General features: G+C 36.5%; 1 protein-coding gene across 12 annotated transcripts in view; it reads right to left on the bottom strand.

Moving 5' to 3' along the window:
* Positions 1–18,236, bottom strand: part of LOC136034025 (uncharacterized) — a 200,837-nt gene that overhangs the window by 153,697 nt on the left and 28,904 nt on the right. For 10 of the 12 annotated variants that reach the window (XR_010619103.1, XR_010619096.1, XR_010619097.1 and 7 more), the window contains one exon: positions 8,002–8,136. Coding sequence is in view for 2 of the 12 variants with exons in the window: in XM_065715080.1 (XP_065571152.1) it covers positions 8,005–8,136 (132 nt within the window). In the remaining 10 variants the exon portion in view is untranslated. Of the gene's footprint in view, positions 1–813; positions 919–8,001; positions 8,137–18,236 lie in introns of all 12 variants that reach the window. The other 2 variants (XR_010619101.1, XM_065715081.1) reach the window with 1 other exon arrangement.

The following is an 18,236-nucleotide window of genomic DNA, read 5'->3' as shown; positions in this document are numbered from 1 at the left end:
GTGAAGAAACACATTTTACTACCGTGCTTGCCTCATAAAACCATACTTTGGTACGGCGATCAGCGAATCAGCATATTTTTAAACAGATGAAACACGATTCAAATATGGTGAGTGGGAGACATGGGCTGGCACGTACGCAAGGGGTCTCCCCCCCGAAATCCCAAAATTTGTTTTTATTTTGACATAGTTTTCTGATACCTCTCACAGAATAAGGGATATGAAGGATTTGTGACCCCACACCCGACACAAATTCCTGCGTACGTGCTTAAACAGGGGCATTCAATCCCACCGTCCCTTGACCGCAAATAAAACGCAGTTTTATGTTATTTGACTATAAACCACTAAGACTTTGAGTCTTTCGCAACGAAAGACTCAAAACAACACCTGAAAAACATCTAACCGAGAAAAAAAAACTGAAGTACTATAAACGAAATAAAAAAAATGGTTAAAATTAACCACAGGGAATCAAGTTGCTTTAAAAATATAGGGTACGGAAAGTAAGTAAGGAGACATAAATAATTTCTTAGACCATACTACTTTTCCATTTACGAGAAATTGATTGAAGAAAAAACGAGTTTAATTTCTATAAAGCAGTGAACAAAAATGAAATATATAAACTACACTTTAGCTAACAAAAATAAAAATACTCCGAATATTTTGGCCCCACGTCCGGGAGCCTTTCTCAGCGAAAAAAAAAAGAAAATTAGAAACTAACAATTTAAGACTTTTTTAAGACATTATAAATAAAATGCCACGACAAATAAAACACAACAAATAAATATAAACAATAAAATAAATAAGAAACAAACTCACATTATAAAACAAAACTCCTGCACTGATCGTAATAACTTTAGAATAAAACTAAAGTAATTGTATATAATGAAACTCCTCTGCCACATTCGGTGTATAAATGGGAATCTGTTAAAAATGAAAATTATAAATACTTCCAACAACACGAAAACATACATTAGTAGTGAATTAATTTTAATTAAGGATATTCCATTAGGAAATGGATATCCCAAAAATATGATTTCTCAAATAATTGAAAAAAGCCAAAAAAAAGTTACTGGAACATATAAAATTAGAAGAAAATGGATCAAATCAAAAACCAAAATACATAACTTTGTCTTATATCCCATGGTTGTCACAGAAATTAAGGAGAAAATTAAAAAAAATATAATATAAAAACAGCTTTTAAATCATCACAAAATATACGCTCATAGCTAAATAATGGAAAAGATAAAGTTCCAAGAAATATACAACAGGGGGTATACAAAATTCCATGGTCTTGTGGTAAATTTTATGTAGGTAGAACACAGCAGAATTTACAAAATAGGCTACAGCAACACAAAAATGCGATAGATTGCTCGCTAAGACAGAATAAAAAACCTGAAACTTTGGATCCGCTATAGCGGAACACATGTGTAATTTTCCTCACCACAGTATTTTATTTGATCAGACAAAAATTGTTGATAAGTATGTAGGACTTTAACAAAGTTTCAGAGAAAATTATAGAAACAAAAAAGATTACCGATGGGGGGTATTAGTATTAATAGAGATGAAGGGGATTTTAAAATAAATTCAATTTCAAATAGTTTAATTAAAGACCAGTTAAAAACTTCAACAAGTATTGATTTGCATAATTGTCCCGAAACAAGTAATAACCTTGCGAACGAAAGTCAAAGCAAGGTCAATACTGTAAAAAGTCAACGGACGGCGGCTAAAATAGCAAATGAAAAAATCCATTCAATTTATAATTCATAACTTTATTTCATTAACCTGTAAGATTTTGATTGGATTTGGGGTTGGGTGACCTGTTTTCGTGTTGTTGCAAGTATTTATAATTTTAATTTTTAATAGATTCCCATTTATACACCGAATGTGGCAGAGGAAAGATTATATACAATTGCTTTAGTTTTATTCTAAAATTACTACCGTCAGTGCACGAGTTTTATTTTATAATATGAGTTTGTTTCTTATTTATTTTATTGTTTATATTTATTCGTTGTATTTTATTTGTCGTGGCATTTTATTTACTATGTCTTTAAAAAAGTCTTAACTTGTTGGTTTTAATTTTTTTTTTCGCTGAGAAACGCTCCCGAACGTGGGGCCGAAATATTCGGAGTATTTTTATTTTTGTTAGCTAAAGTGTAGTTTATATATTTTATTTTTGTTCACTGCTTTATAGAAATTAAACCCGTTTTTTCTTCAATCAGTTTTTCGTACAACGAGACATATTTCAGTGTTTTATATAGAAAGTATTGAGAGGATTATCCGGGCAGATGAATAAATAGTAGCCTAATTAGTGATCAAATGAAAATTTCTAGAAACTGGGACTGAACATTTGTACTACGGTTAAAAAATATCGCTACTTCCATCTAGCGTTTGACAGATCTTGCCGCTATTGTTTGCTTTAACTTAGCAAATTTGCTAGTTTCAGAAACTGAGATCAAGTGCTTGTTACTATGGTAATATTGCCTTACCATTACACCAAAGAACTAAAGAAACGTCAAATACCAGACCAGGCATTGGTCACTTTGTCTTCGACAATAGTGCAAAATTTAACTATTTAAAGTTACCAAGATCTCATCGAGGTTTTCTTCTTAGGATTACGCAAGCATCACAACTAATAGCATAGGAAAGAAAAAAACAATTATACAATTAGATTACTCATCAGATACATTTCCAAAATTTGATTATCTTCACTGTCAAAGTTACATACAACTCACACCCCCCTAAAAGACCGACACGCAGTCCCTAACTATATGCAAAATGAATTTACCGATATATCTTGCTGAAAACAAACAGCCGGCAGAGACTGTTTTTACTTTTAGACGGAGGACTCGCAAAAACACGTGTTAGAAGACCAAACTTTGTGAAAAAGTAGCACTTTACTGAAAACTAAGGGTTATTAGATAACAAAAAAACAGAAAAAAGTGATTACTGATGCGTCTACCCCCAACCGTGTAGTTTCCCCACGTGGGGCAGGTAACAGAACCGGAACCATGTCGTCACAAAAAGCAAGAATCAGGCTGTCTGCATAAAAATTAATTTTTAACCAAAAATTCAACTAATTAGGAGGCGTCTTGTAGCACGACGAGGAACGCGTTGTTGCTTGTAGGGGCAAAAAATTTCTTAGGAAGTAAAGCATGCAAAAACTGATGAAATCCAGAAAACATTTGGCTACTGTGTTAATGTGAATATCCAACATCGGAGAATGTCGACATTCATCGGTGAATGTCCGACATACATTTTCTTCTTGGTTTTATTCAGCGTTGCCAGTCACCTTTTTTAGTTTTATGGAAGGTTTCATGGTGACAGGTTTATCTAGATAAGATTTCTAATCCATTTCTAAGATTTATAATTTAATCTAACCTAATCTAACTTGCTTGCACAAGCCTGAAAATGCTGATTCGCAAAGCTAATTGAATCCAGGCAGAAAAAAGGAATTTCTGACAGTCACCGTCGAATTACGCCATTAACCAGATTTCGGACATTCACAGTAACAACTTTACTACAAAGACTATCCTTTCTTCTGGAAAAGAAAGATCCAAGTTCGAGTCACTATGCAGATAAAAACAAAAGGAGACTGTTAGGTGTGAAGACTTTTTGAATCAATACCTTCTATGAATTATGTACAACTTAAACTCACTGCAGCACCAAGCTGCCTAACAGATAGCTAGGGACGCTTCTCCTCCGTACAGTAATAACATATCTAGAGCCACCCTCTTTACACCTTTCCTAAAATTTCTAATTTCCCATAATTTCTCCCTTATGAATTCGCCGGTCTAACTTGGAGACAACTTGTATTCCCTTTGGCCGTGGATCGTTGGCTGATAGTAGTATGTTTGATTGTCTGCTATTTTTTATTCGTAGCACGGGTCCTAGCCATCTCAACCTTTCTCTCATTCTAACACTTTAAAGCAGTATCAAATCCAATTTCCCTACAACTTATGGATTGAAACACGATTAATCCAGCGGGTTCACTTAAAGGAATATTTATCCTTGTCCCAGGAAGTGCAAGGGAGGAGACCATCTTGTGTTTTCGCACAGCCTTCCTGTTTACCTGCCGCAGACATCTTCGGGTACCCATTTACAGCTAGTTTGACTTTGGCTGAGCTTACAGTCATGTCATTGACCCTCGTCCCAAACTAAATAATCGGGTCCTTAAAAATTAAAACGACAAAATAAATCAGGCATAATTTCACTTCACCCGGCCTATCAGTTTTTCTGGTAGAATATTTTTTTTTTTTTTTTTAAATATTGAAGTTGCTTTTCCAAATTTTCTATTAATCAAAAAAAAAACAAGAGCTAAGAGCTCATATGGTACTTGTGACGAGCCAAAAAGAGCTAAGAGCCAAGAGATCATATGGTATGAGCTCTAACAAAATTCTATGAATCAAAATCTATGAATCAAAAACTAAGATCCGATCACCCACTCGTAAGTTATAAATACATAATTTTTTCTAATTTTTCCTCTCCCTTTAGCCCCCTAGATGGTCGAATCTGGGAAAACGACTTTATCAAGTCAAATTGTGGAGCTCCCTGACACGCCTACCAATTTGCATCGTCGTGATAAAACATTAATGAGAGGATGGAAATGATCATGATATATTTGACATGACATATATGATGGGGGGATGGTATATTTACGATTAAGACGACTATTATATCCAGAAAGAGACGAAAAGAGGCATTGAGTAGGGTCCACTTTGTTCCTATGTAAGTAAAGAATTTATCTCCAAATTTATACAAAAAGTTATTTTTTAATATCTATAATGGGGTGGGGTTTCTGTAATTTCTTTAAGCAAGAATCACAAAACAATATAACTTTCAAAATCTATGGGGAGGAGCAACAAATATAGGATGACATCCCCCTCACCAAGATTGTGTTCCGAAAGAAATGTGACTAATAGTTCTTAAAGTCATTGTTTATAATTATCCTATCTGGAAGCAAAATTTATCGTACATTTTGCTTAAATATCTGTTAATGATCAATATAAACTATGTCGTTCAGGTCGATAGTCAATTGCTAGAAAAAGAAACATAGCATGCTATATAAATTGTATTACTTATGATTGTTTTAAAACTTAGGCTACTTCTCAAGCGAAAAGATCAGTAAAAAAAAAAGAAAGAAAAAAATTGATTACTGATGCGTCTACCCCCAACCATGGTTTCCCCAAGTAGGGCAGGTAACAGAACTGGAACCATGTCGTCACAAAAATTATGGATCAGGCAGGCTGTCTGCAAAAAAATTCATTTTTAACCAAAAATTCAACTAATTAGGAGGGGTCTTGTTGCACGATGAGGAATGCATTGTTCCTTGTAGGGGCAACACATTTCTTAGGAGATAAAGGATGCAAAAACTGATGAAATCCAGTACACATTTGGTTATTGTGTTACTGTGAATATCCAACATTGGTGAGTGTCGATATTCGCCAGCGAATGTTGACATTAACGGCTGAATATCCGACATACATTTTCCTCCTTGGTTTTATTCAGCGTTGCCAGTCAACTTTTTCAGTTTTATGCACGGTTTGATTGTGACTGGTTTATCTAGGTTAGATTTTTAACTCATTTCTAAGATTTATAACTTAATTTAACCTAACTTTTACCAACACAGCTTGCATAAAACTGAAAATCCTGATTCGTAAAGCTAATTGAATCCAAACAGAGAAAATAGAATTTCGGACAGTCACCGATGAATGACGACATTGACCAGATTTCGGAAATTAACAGTAACAACTTTACTACAATGACTATCCTTTCTCCTGGAAAAGAAAGATCAAAGATCGAGTCACTCTGTAGATACAAACAAAAGGAGACAGTTTCCCTTAAATCCTCCCTTATGAACTCATCCCCCAAATTTGAGGATGCCTTGCATTCCCTTTGGCCCTGGATAGTTAGCTAACAAGTAGAATATTTGATTTTCTGCCATTTTACATTCGCAGCCTGGGTCCTAGTCATCTCAACCTCTCTCTCATTCTAACACTTTAAAGCAGTATCGAATCCAATTTTCCCTACAACTTATGGTTTGAAACACGATTATTCAGGCGGGCTCACTTAAATGAGCCCGCTTTAACTTTAAATGAGCTCACTTTAAATGAGTTTCACCGGCTGCGGGCATGGATGCATCCCCTTCCATTTGTTCGGAAACTTCCGAACAATTATCAAATAAGCTTCTCCTGTTTTAGGAATTTCTAGTTTCCCTCCTTCTCTGAACTTGCCCAAAATAAAAACAAGGTAGGTAAAGAAAAAAGTAAAGAATACGCCATAGTACTTTACAGTCCCTACCGGCATTTCTACTCTCCGGTTCTTGGCCCTTCAGCCAGGAGGTGCAATGGGGGCTGGGGGCCAACAATCTTGTTTTCGCAAACCCTTTCCGTTTACCTTCCCCAGAATTCTTCTGGTACCCATTTACAGTTGCGTTGACTCTGGCTGAGCTTACAGAGTCAAGCCACTGACCCCCGTCCCACACTAAATAATTGGGTCCGTTCAAAATAAATAGGACAAAATAGATCAGGCGTAATGATACTCCAGGCCTGTCGTATTTTACTGGTAGATTAAATTTAAAAGAAAAACATGTTTTTTTTTATTTGAAAGTAATACCTCGCTCTTTATACTAAAGCTTAAATTTAGTCCCAATTCCTTAAGAATAACCCCTGAATAACAAAAGCCGTAGAATAAAAAGTTAAAATTAATAAATTTACTTTAGCGCAAAGAGCGAGGTATTAGGAGGAGGTGACCCCTCATATGAGTAATAATTTCTGTTCGTCTTAAGTTTTAATGCTGCTCCTTTCTTTCAGTTGAAAAGAATTTTTCATATTGATTTTTAATTATTTTTTTTTTTAATGCTAAAAAAAAATCCAGCCTCCTTCATGGAAATTTTCTTCCATCATGACAAATTCCTCCATGGAAAGTTCTTCCCGCATAAACCCCTCCCCCCAAACCAAAAGAAAAATCTCCCTGAAAGCGTGTGTACACTTCCCAATAACGATTACAATATGTAAACACTGGTCAAAGTTTGTAAGTTGCAGCCCCTCTCACGGGGACTGTGCGGGAGTACTTCGTCCACAAAGACATAGTTGTTAGGTTTTTCGACTATGCTGAATATATGGCTATCTAAGAATTTTGATCCAGTGACTTTGGGGGAAAATTGAGAGTGGGAGGGGGCCTAGGTGCCCTTCAATTTTTAATCAATCAAAAACAACACTAGAACTTTTAATTTCCGTTAGAATGAGAACTCCCGCGACATTCTAGGACTACCGGGTCAGGTCGATTACCCCTGGAAAATAATAAACACAAACAAACAAATAAAAAAAAAACCCACCCATGATCGTGTGACAAATGGTGATCTTGTTGTCTTGTTTTGTGGCAAAAAATACAAAATTCCACAATTTTGTAGATAAAAGCTAGAAACTTCTGCTGTATGATTATCTGATACGGTAAATCTGACAGTGTGATTTTTGTTAAGATTCCATTACTTTTAAGGGGTGTTTCCCCTTATTTTCAAAATTAAGGCAAATATTCTCAGGCTCGTAACTTTTGATAGGTAAGTCTAAAGTTGATGAAGATTATACAATTAAAATCAGCATTAAAATGTGATTCTTTTGGTGTAACTATTGGTATCAAAAAAGTTTCGGTTACTATTGAGCCAAATCGCTCTTTATTACATTTCTACATTTCTATATAAACTGAACTCCAAATGTGCTGGGTTTAAAAGAATTTAATGCTTTTGGATGGTCAAATTTTGTTGTTGTTAAGCAGTTATATTACTTTAAACCCTAAATGCGATTCTATTAAAATACAATTCTTTTCATGTAAGAACTGTAATAAAAAGTCCGTTTTGTAGAGTTTCTGTTACTATTGAGCCGAGTCGCGCCTTACTATAGTTCGTTACCACTAACTGTTTGAATAGTTATTTTTTTAATATGGAATTGATTTTCCGGAATTTTCAATTAATAGAAAAAAGTAACAATAATAAAAAGAGGCTCCAATTACCTGTCAATCCTTCATAAGACCCCTTCCCAGTCCACTTGGAGACAGCCTGCCCTTAATTGGGTCCATTGAGTGGATGGAACTAAAAACATCATCTTTTGATAGAGGTTTGGATGGTAGGATGACGAACTTTGGACGCTATAAAGAGAATTCAAATATTTTAGAATTATACTAACTGGGCAATGGGAATAGTAACTGATCACTATAGAATAGTAGTCAAACTGGACTTGATTGAGGGTCAAGCACTGGGATGCTCCTTCGACCTCCGATGAGCCTGACATCCCCAATCCCGTAACATGTGCAAGATTCTTCATGGGATATACTATATTGTCCGTATTAACTGAAAGTATGGAGTAGCATAACAAGAGCTTGGAGCTCATTTGGCACTTGTTGTGACAGAAGAGCCAAGAGCTCCCATGGTATGAGGTCTAGCAAAATTGTAAGAATCAATAGATTGATTTAAAAGGAAAATCAGAGGCTTAATGCCAGTCGGAACTTAAAATAAGAGCTCTGAGTCACGATATCCTTCTAAATATCAAAATTCATTAAGATCCGATCACCCACTCGTAAGTTACAAAGACCTCATTTTTTCTAATTCTTCCTCTCCCTTCAGCCCTCCAGATAGTCTAATCGGGGAAAACGACTTTATCAAGTCAATTTGTGCAGCTCCCTGACACGCCTACCAATTTTCATCGTCCTAGCACGTCAAGAAGCACCAAACTCGCCAAAGCACTGAACCCCAACCCCTAGTTCCCCCAAAGAGAGCGAATCCGGTACGGTTACGTCAATTACGTATCTACTACGTTTTCTTATTCTATCCAACAAGTTTCATCCAGAATCCTCCACTCTAAGCGTTTTCAAAGATTTTCGATTTACCCCTCTTCACTCCTCTCAATGTCAAAAGATCTGGTCAGAATTTGAAATAAAAGCTCTGAGACATGATTTCCTTCTAAATATCAAGTTTCATTAAGATCCGGCCACCCGTTCGTAAGTTAAAAATACCTCAATTTTTCTAATTTTTACAGATTAAAATCCTCCAGCTCCTCCAAAGAGAACGGATCCGTTCCAATTATGTCAATCACGTATCTAGAACTTGTGCTTATTCTTCCCATCAAGTTTCATCCCGATCTCTCTACTCTATAGGTTTTCTGAGATTTCTGTTTCCCCCCTCCAACCCCCAATTTCTCCGGATCCGATTCGAGTCGAAAAGCATCTGAGATATAGGATCCTTCTATATATCAAGTTTCATTAAGATCCGATCACCTATTCGTTCTATAAAGATACCCCAATTTTAATGTTTTCCAAGAATTCCGGTTTCCCCATCCAACTCCCCCAATGTCACAGGATCTGGTCGCAATTTACAATAAGACCTCTAAAGCACATGATTCTTCTAAACGAAATTTCACTAAGATCTGATCACCCGTTCGTAAGTTACAAATACCTCATTTTTTCTAATCCCCCCCCAACTCCACTAAAGAGATCCAATCCGGTCCGGTTATGTCAGTCACGTATCTTAGACTTGTTTTTATTCTTCCCAAAAGTTTCATCCTGATCTCTCCGCTTTAAGTATTTTCCAAGATTTCTGGTCCCCCACCCCCCAATGACGCTGGATCCGGTCGGAATTTAAAATAAGAGATCTGACTGACGAGGTCCTTTAAATATAAAGTTTCATTAAGATCCGATAACTCCTTCGTAAGTTGAAAATACAACATTTTTTTCCAATTCTTCAGAATTAACCCTCCTCTCCCCCCCCCCAACTCCCTCAAATAGAGCAGATCCATTCCGATTATGTCAACCACGTACCTAGGACTTCTGCTTATTTTCCCCACCAAGTTTCATCCCGATCCCTCCACTCTAAGTGTTTTCCAAGATTTTAGGTCCCCCCCCCCCAATATCACCGGATTTGGTCAGGATTTAAAATAAGAGCTCTGTGAGACGATAGTCTTCTAAATATCAAATTTCGCTACAATCCGATCACTCGTTCGTAGGTTAAAAATACCTCTTTTTTCTAATTTTTTGGAATTAAACCCCCCCCCCCCCACCTCCAACTACTCCAAAGAGAGTGGATCCGTTCTGGTTATGTCAATCACGTATCTAGGACTTGTGCTTATTTTTCCCATGAAGTCTCACCCCGATCCCTCAACTCGTTTTCGTTTTCTAATATTTTAGTCCCCCCCCCCCCGAATGTCACCAGAATCGGTCAGGATTTGAAATAAGGGCTCTGAGACACTACATGCTTCCAAACATCAAATTTCATCAAGATCTGATCATCCGTTCCAAGTTACAAATACCTCATTTTTTCTAATTTTTCCAACTGTCCCCCCACAACCCAGATGGTCAAATCGGGGAAACAACGATTTTTAATTTAATCTGGTCTCGTTCCTGATACGCCTGCCAAATTTCATCGTCCTAGCTTACCTGGTAGTGCCTCAAGTAGCAAAACTGGGACAGACAGACAGACCGACAGACAATCAAACAGAATTTGTGACCGCTATATGTCACTTGTTAGATACCAACTGCCATAAAAACTTAAAGCGAACAGAAGCTATTCTGTATATGAACAGGGTTGCCCCCTCCTCAATACCACCCTTTTTGCGCTAAAGACTTTTTGTTCCAATAATTTAGGAATGACTCTTGTTTTTATTAGAATAATAGCCTTTTCTAAAGGTTCTAAAAAAAAACTTTAGCATAAAGAGCACACTGAGGAGGGGCAACCCTCCTCATATACGTTATAATGTCTGTTTGTTTAAGTTTTAATTTTGCTTCGTAATTTCAGTTGAAAATATTTATTATTATTTAATTCTGATAGTTTTTAAATAATGCCAGGAAACCAAAGGGAAAACCCTTTCCTGAATGAAAATTGATCGATGGAAAGATCCTTCGACGAGCCTATATGTACACTATTGGACTTGAAATCCCCATGGCCGTATCCAGGACTTTTGTTTGGGGGGGGGAAGGTTTTGGTGAGGCGGGGAGGTTTTATTTATTTGTATAAATAACAAGAGCTAAGAGCTCATATGGCACTTGTGACGAGGCAAGAAATCAGAGGCTTAATGCCGGTCAGGATTTAAAATAAGAGCTCTGAGTCACGATGTCCTTCTAAATATCAAAATTCATAAAGATCTGATCACCAACTCTTAAGTTATAAATACCTCATTTTTTCTAATTTTTCCTCTCCCTTTAGCCCTCCAGATGGTGAAATCTGGGAAAACGACTTCATCATGTCAATTTGTGCAGCTCGCTGACACGCCTACCAATTTTCATCGTCCTAGCTCGTCAAGAAGCAACAAAATCGCATAATCACTGAACCCCTCCCCCCACAACTCCCCCAAAAGAGAGCGAATCGAGAACGGTTACGTCAATGTATCTACGGTTACATATCTACAACATTTGCTTATTCTATCTACCAAGCTTCATCCCGATTCCTCCACTATAAGCGTTTTCCAAGATTTCCAATTTCCCCCTCCAACTCCCCTCAATGTCAACAGATCTGGTCGGGATTTGAGATAAGAGCTCTGAGACATGAATTCCTTCTAAGTATCAAATTTCATTAAGATCCGGTCACCCGTTCTTAAGATGAAAACACCTCAATTTTTCTAGATTTTCCAAATTAACACCTCCTAGCTCCTCCAAAGAGAACGGGTTCGTTCCATCTAGAGCTTGTGCTTATTCTTCCCATCAAGTTTCATCCCGATCTGTCCACTCTAAGCGTTTTCCAAGATTTCTGTTTCCCTCCTCCAACCTCCTATGTCCCCAGATCCAATTCGAGTCAAAAATGGAGCATCTGAGACACAATATACTTCTATATATCAAGTTTCATTAAGATCCGATCACCTATTCGTAAGATAAAAATACCCCAAATTTCACGTTTTCCAAGAATTCCGGATTCCCCCTCCAACTCTCCCCAATGTCACAGGATCTGGTCGGATTTCAAAATACGAGCTTTAAAGCTCAAGATCCTTCCAAATATCAAATTTCATTGAGATCTGGTCACCCGTTCGTAAGTTACAAATAGCTAATTTTTACGAATTGCCCCCCCCCAATTCCACCAAAGAGAACGGATCCAGTCCGGTTATGTTAGTCACGTATCTTAGACTTGTTTTTATTCTTCCCATCCCAGTTCCATCCTGATCTCTCCGCTTTAAGTAGTTTCTATGATTTTCGTCAGCCCCCCGCCCAACCCCCCCCCCTCCCCCTATGACGCTGGATCCGGTTGAAATTTAAAACAAGAGATTTGAGTTACAAGGTCCTTCTCAACATGAAGTTTCATGAAGTGGAAAATACGTCATTTTCTACTTTTTCAGAATTAACCCCCCCCCCCCCAATAGAGTGGATCCATTCCAATTGTGTCAATCACATATCTAAGACTACCTGCTTATTTTTCCCACCAAGTTTCATCCCGATCCCTCCACTCTATGCGTTTTCCAGGATTTTAGGTTCCCCCAAAACTCCCCCCAATGTCACCAGATCCGGTCGGTATTTAAAATAAGAGTTTTGAGACACGATATCCTTCTAAATATCAAATTTCATTGAGATCCGATCACCCGTTCGAAAGTTAAAATAGTTCATTTTTTTCAAATTTTTCAGAATTCAATCCCCCCCCCCCAAAGAAAACGAATCCGTCCCGGTTATGTCAATCATGTATCTAGGATTTGTGCTTTTTTTCCCACCAAGTTTCATTTCGATTCCTCCACTCTAAGTGTTTACCCAGATTTTAGGTTTTCCCCTCCCAACTCCCCCCCTCGTCACCAGATCCGGTCGGGATTTAAAATAAGAACTCTAAGACACGATATCCTTCAAAACATCTAATTTCATTAAGATCTGATCAACCGTTCGTAAGTTAAAAATACTTCATTTTTTTCTATTTCTTACGAATTAACCGGCCCCCCCACTCCCCCCCAGATGGTAAAATTGGAAAAACAACTATTTCTAATTTAATCTGGTCCAGTCCCTGATACGCCTGCCAAATTTCATCATCCTAGCTTACCTGGAAGTGCCTAAAGTAGCAAAACCAGGACCGATAGACAGACCGACAGAATTTGCGATTGTTATATGTCACTTGGTTAATATCAAGTGCCATAAAAATTGAAAGCGTGCTTCCACAATAGGGAATACCTTTCAAGCCGAGTCTACTAACTTTTTCCGCGCAAATTCTAAAAGTCATCTGAACAAGAGCTAAGAGCTCATATGGCACTTGTGACAAGGCTGGAAAAGCTAAGAGCCAAGAGCTCATATGGTATGAGCTCTAACAAAATAAAAAAAGCTCTGAGTCACGATGTCCTTCTAAATATCAAAATTCACTAAGATCCGATCACCCACTCGTAAGTTATAAATACCTAATTTTTTCTAATTTTTCCTCTCCCTTTAGCGCCCCAGATGGTCGAATCTGGGAAAACGACTTCATCAAGTCAATTTGTGCAGCTCCCTGACACGCCTACCAATTTTTATCGTCCTAGCACGTCCAGAAGCACCAAACTCGCCAAATCACTGAACCCCTTCCCCCAACTCCCTCAAAGAGAGCGAATCCGGTACGGTTACGTCAATCACGTATCAAGGACATACCTTGAGCTTCATCCCGAGCCACCAAGCTTCATCCCGATTCCTCCACTCCAAGTGTTTTCCAAGATTTCTCCCTCCAACTCCCCCGAATGTCAAAAGATCTGGTCGGGATTTGAAATAAGAGCTCTGAGACATGAATACCTTCTAGATATCAAATTTAATTAAGATCCGATGACCTATTTGTAAGATAAAAATACCCCAATTTTTACGTTTTCCAAGAATTCCAGTTTCCCCCTCCAACTCCCCCCAATGTCACGGGATCTGGTCGGAATTTAAAATTAGAGCTTTAAAGCACAAGATCCTTCTAAATATCAAATTTCATTAAGATCTGGTCACCCTTTCGTAAGTTACAAATACATCAATTTTCAAAATTACCCCCAACCCAACTCCACCAGAGAGCGGATCCGGTCCGGTTATGTCAGTCACGTATCTTAGACAGGTTTATTCTTCCCATCTAGTTTCATTCTGATCTCTCCGCTTTAAGCATTTTCTAAGATTTCCAGTCCCCCCCAACTGCCCCCTCCCCCCAATGACGCTGGATCCGGTTAAGATTTGAAATAAGAGATCTGAGTTACGAGGTCCTTCTAAATATGAAGTTACATGAAGATCCGAGCACTCCCTCGTAAGTTAAAAATACGTAATTTTTTCTAATTTTTCAGAATTAACCCCCCCCCCAATAGAGTGGATCAGTTCCATTTATGTAAATCACGCACCTAAGACTTCTGCTTAGTTTTCCCACCAAGTTTCATCCCGATCCCTCCAATCTAAGCGTTTTCCATGATTTTCAGGTTCCCCCACCCCAAACTCCTCCCAATGTCACCAGATCCGGTCGGGATTCAAAATATGAGCTTTAAGACAAGATATCCTTCTAAATATCAAATTTCATTGAGATCCGATCACCCGTTCGTAAGTTAAAAATATCTCGTTTCTTCTAATTTTTCAGAATTAGCCCCCCCCCCCCTCCCCAACTACCGCAAAGAGAGTGGATCCGTTCCGGTTATGTCAATCATGTATCTATTAATTGTGTTTATATTTCCCACCAAGTTTCATCCCGATCCGTCCACTCTATGTGTTTTCCAAGATTTTAGGTTTCTCCCTCCCAACTCCCCTCCCCCCATTGTCACCAGATCCGATCGGGATTTAAAATAAGAGCTCTGAGACACGATATCCTTCTAAATATCAAATTTAATTGAGATCCGATCACCCGTTCGTAAGTTGAAAATAACTCATTTTTTCTAATTTTCAGAATAATCCCCCCCCCCCAACTACCCCAAAGAGAGCGGATCTGAAACTTCCCACCAAGTTTCATCCCGATCCCTCCACTCTAAGTGTTTTCCAAGATTTTACGTTTCCCCCTCCCCATATCATCAGATCCAGTCGGGATTTAAAATAACAGCTTAAGTATTTTTAACTTACGAACGGTTGATCAGATCTTAATGAAATTTGATGTTTGGAAGGATATCGTGCCTCAGATTTTTCCATTTTTTCCGAATTAACAGGCCCCCCGCTCCCCCCCCCCCAGATGGTCAAATCGGGAAAACGACTATTTCTAATTTAATTATATAATTCATCTTTACCATGTGGCTAATTTTTTAAAAATTCCGCTCAAATAGAAACACAATTCAAAATAAATGGCGCTGTGACAACATTTCTCGAACCTCCGAAATTAGTTAAAAATTTCTTTAAGTATTTCTAGATAATTCTTTTGATATTTATTTAAAAGTTCGTTATAATGAAAACTAAATTTTTTAAATTGCCAAGTTAATTTATTTGCAGAAAAACCTCTTGATATCAATTTTTGGCTTAAGATTTTACATCTATTTTTAAAATCAATATAATTACTACAAATCCTTGCATAACGAAGTAACTGTGAGAAAAACGCTGAATATGTGATATTTGAGTGTATATTACTTTCAGGGAATGGGAAACTAATCACTTCAAAATCAAAATCATCCGTTTTATTATACATTTTAAAACTTAATTTATTATTATCACAAATATTAATATTTAAATCTAAGAAATGATCTTCATGACCAGCGCCATGACTAGGCTCAAGAATAAGCTCTGATGGATATATATTTTTAGAAATATCAATGAAATCCTTACAATTTAAGACCAAAATATCATCTAAATATCTTTTATTATTTGACAAAGCATGTTTTAAATTAATTGGATTATTCTTATCCATCATATATTTATATTCTAGTTGACTTAAAAACAAGTCAGCTATAAATGGGCTGGCATTCCCCCCCATGGGAATTCCCATAATTTGCTTGTACAAATCACCCCCAAATCTTATATAAGTATTGTATAAAACAAATTCCAATAACTCAAAAATCATATCCAAGCTGTAACATCTCAAGTTAACTGTAGTATTAAAGCAGTTTGTCCATATGGCTTTTTTATTATAACTGTCTATTTTCAAGAACCTTTTACTAGATAAGAGGAAAGATTTCTTTATAACAGTTTTTAAATTATCAAACACTAAATTGAGTGATAAATTAGTATACATTGTCGCAAAATCGAAAGACTCAATTCTTTTCGCTGAAACCATTGTTAAAGAATCTATCACCTGCAGTGAATTATTAACACTCCAATATGGATTAAAATTCAGGTTTTTTGCAATGTGTTAATATTTGTGATTTGGTAAAATTTATAATATTTAGTTTACCTATTGTTGCTAAAGGGAGGGATATATTAACAGGATAAGCTTGTTTTGGTTTTACTTGGTTGTTTTACATTTGCTGTTTTTTTTTTCATAGGCATGTATTTTGGGGGTGATACCTGACGCGGGGATGCCATGGATATTCTGTGGTAGCCACAACACTGTGCTGGGTAGAGAATTTAGAGTGGCGAAACCCTATATAGGCCAGTGTATTCTCCTGATGAGCCCTTATGTTGGGTGTTGCCTCTGAATTATTTATCTATATTATTTTTTCTATTGTTTGGTAAATGACGACTTATACTTATTGACGACATGACTGCCTGTCCATGGATTATTCTTTATGGTTGATTGTGTGTGGCTATGCTGTTTGACCTATGTGATTGTATGGATGAGTAGGTTTAAGGCCTCATTCAAGTGCTGGTCTATATTAATCACTAATTTAGGAAAACAGTCTTCCTTTTCTCCTTCTGTCTCTTTTTTTTTTTTTTTTTTTTTTTTGTGCTGTAGCATTGGTGATTTCTCTTTTCATGATATTATTCCAGGTTGGATCCAGTGCTGGTGGAGAAAATTTTTTTAGTTTTCTCCCCGACAGACCTTTACCCTGGTCCAGGTTTTTAACCTGATATTGTTAATTATTGGTGAGATGGCACTTATGCAAATTTCATGTTCTTTCATCTTTTTGCTTATGTATTTATTGACCTATTGACCTATTGACCTTGGCATGTTTTTTGGACTTTGATTGTTGGATTTTGATTTGGATGTTGGTTTGTTTTGGATTTATTTTCAATAACTTTTTATGCAACAAAACACAAATATTAGCCTCGGAACTCGGAACGATTTTTTGAAAAATAGTAAGTGTAAAAGTCGTTGTTTTCTTTGCCAAGATCATTTTGTCCCACGGACTTCTGTTAAAAGTACATTGTATAATAAAAATTTTGCATGCAAGTTACGTGGTAATGTTAATTGTAGAACAACCAATGTAATTTACCTATTAGAATGTAATAAATGCTGCCTACAATATGTGGGGGAAACAACTAATAATATATATAAAAGATTTTCTGGACACAAGACAACAGTTAATAATGAAAAAACTAATAACTATCTAGTTCAACATGGTAGTAATGGTAAATGTTCCATATCAGATATAACTGTCACAATTTTAGAAAATTTAGAATTAGAAAATTTAAATAAAGAAGAGAAGAATAATAGACTACGTAAACAGGAGGATTTCTGGATCCATACTCTTGGTACAGCTTATCCTTTTGGGTTAAATGATCGTGTAGCAAAATATGGTGACATGTCTCATGTTGTTGTTAAATGTATTGATGGTTTTATGGACCATCCTTCTTTTACTTGTCCTATTAAACGTAAAAAACGATCGAGAGGACATAGGAAAAATAATAGAAAAAATGAATTAGATGTACATATGCTTTCTATAGATCTATGCCAGCTACTTGAATCTAGGGGTATGATTTCTGTAATAAAGTGTCTAAATAATTTATCCAAGAGGAATTTAATCAAACTTTTCTGGATTGTGAAGAATAATACAGCTCTTGATTATAATTTTAAAGTAATATGTGATACAATTTGCATTCTAACTAAAACGAAATTTATTTCAAAAAAGAAGAAGTTCGATAAGATTAGTAATAAGGATAACAGATTATATTTACCTATTAATTTTACTTGTAAGCAGATTGAAGATATTAATTTACCAGAAATTTTAAATCAGCGGCATGTGAAACAGGCCCTTCCTAGTAATTTAAATTATAATGATAGTCCAGTTTTAACTTATAAATTTTCAAAAACTATTGGGCAAATTATTTTTAATTATAATTTAATACTAAAAAAACTAGATAGCGATATAAATTGGAAACCGGTTTGTAATTGTAAGCAACTTGGCCCATTTGTAAATCCTACTTACAAACATGTTATAACAGGGGACTTGTCAATAATAAAGCAAGATGATCTTCAAATTATAATGAATAAAGGGGCAAATTTCCGTCTTTCTCATCAT

This window comes from Artemia franciscana, chromosome 12 (genome assembly GCF_032884065.1).
Source record: "Artemia franciscana chromosome 12, ASM3288406v1, whole genome shotgun sequence".
In the NCBI taxonomy this organism is placed as follows: domain Eukaryota; kingdom Metazoa; phylum Arthropoda; class Branchiopoda; order Anostraca; family Artemiidae; genus Artemia; species Artemia franciscana.
Note: the sequence above shows the minus strand (reverse complement) of the source record. Positions and strands in the feature narration are given on the sequence as shown.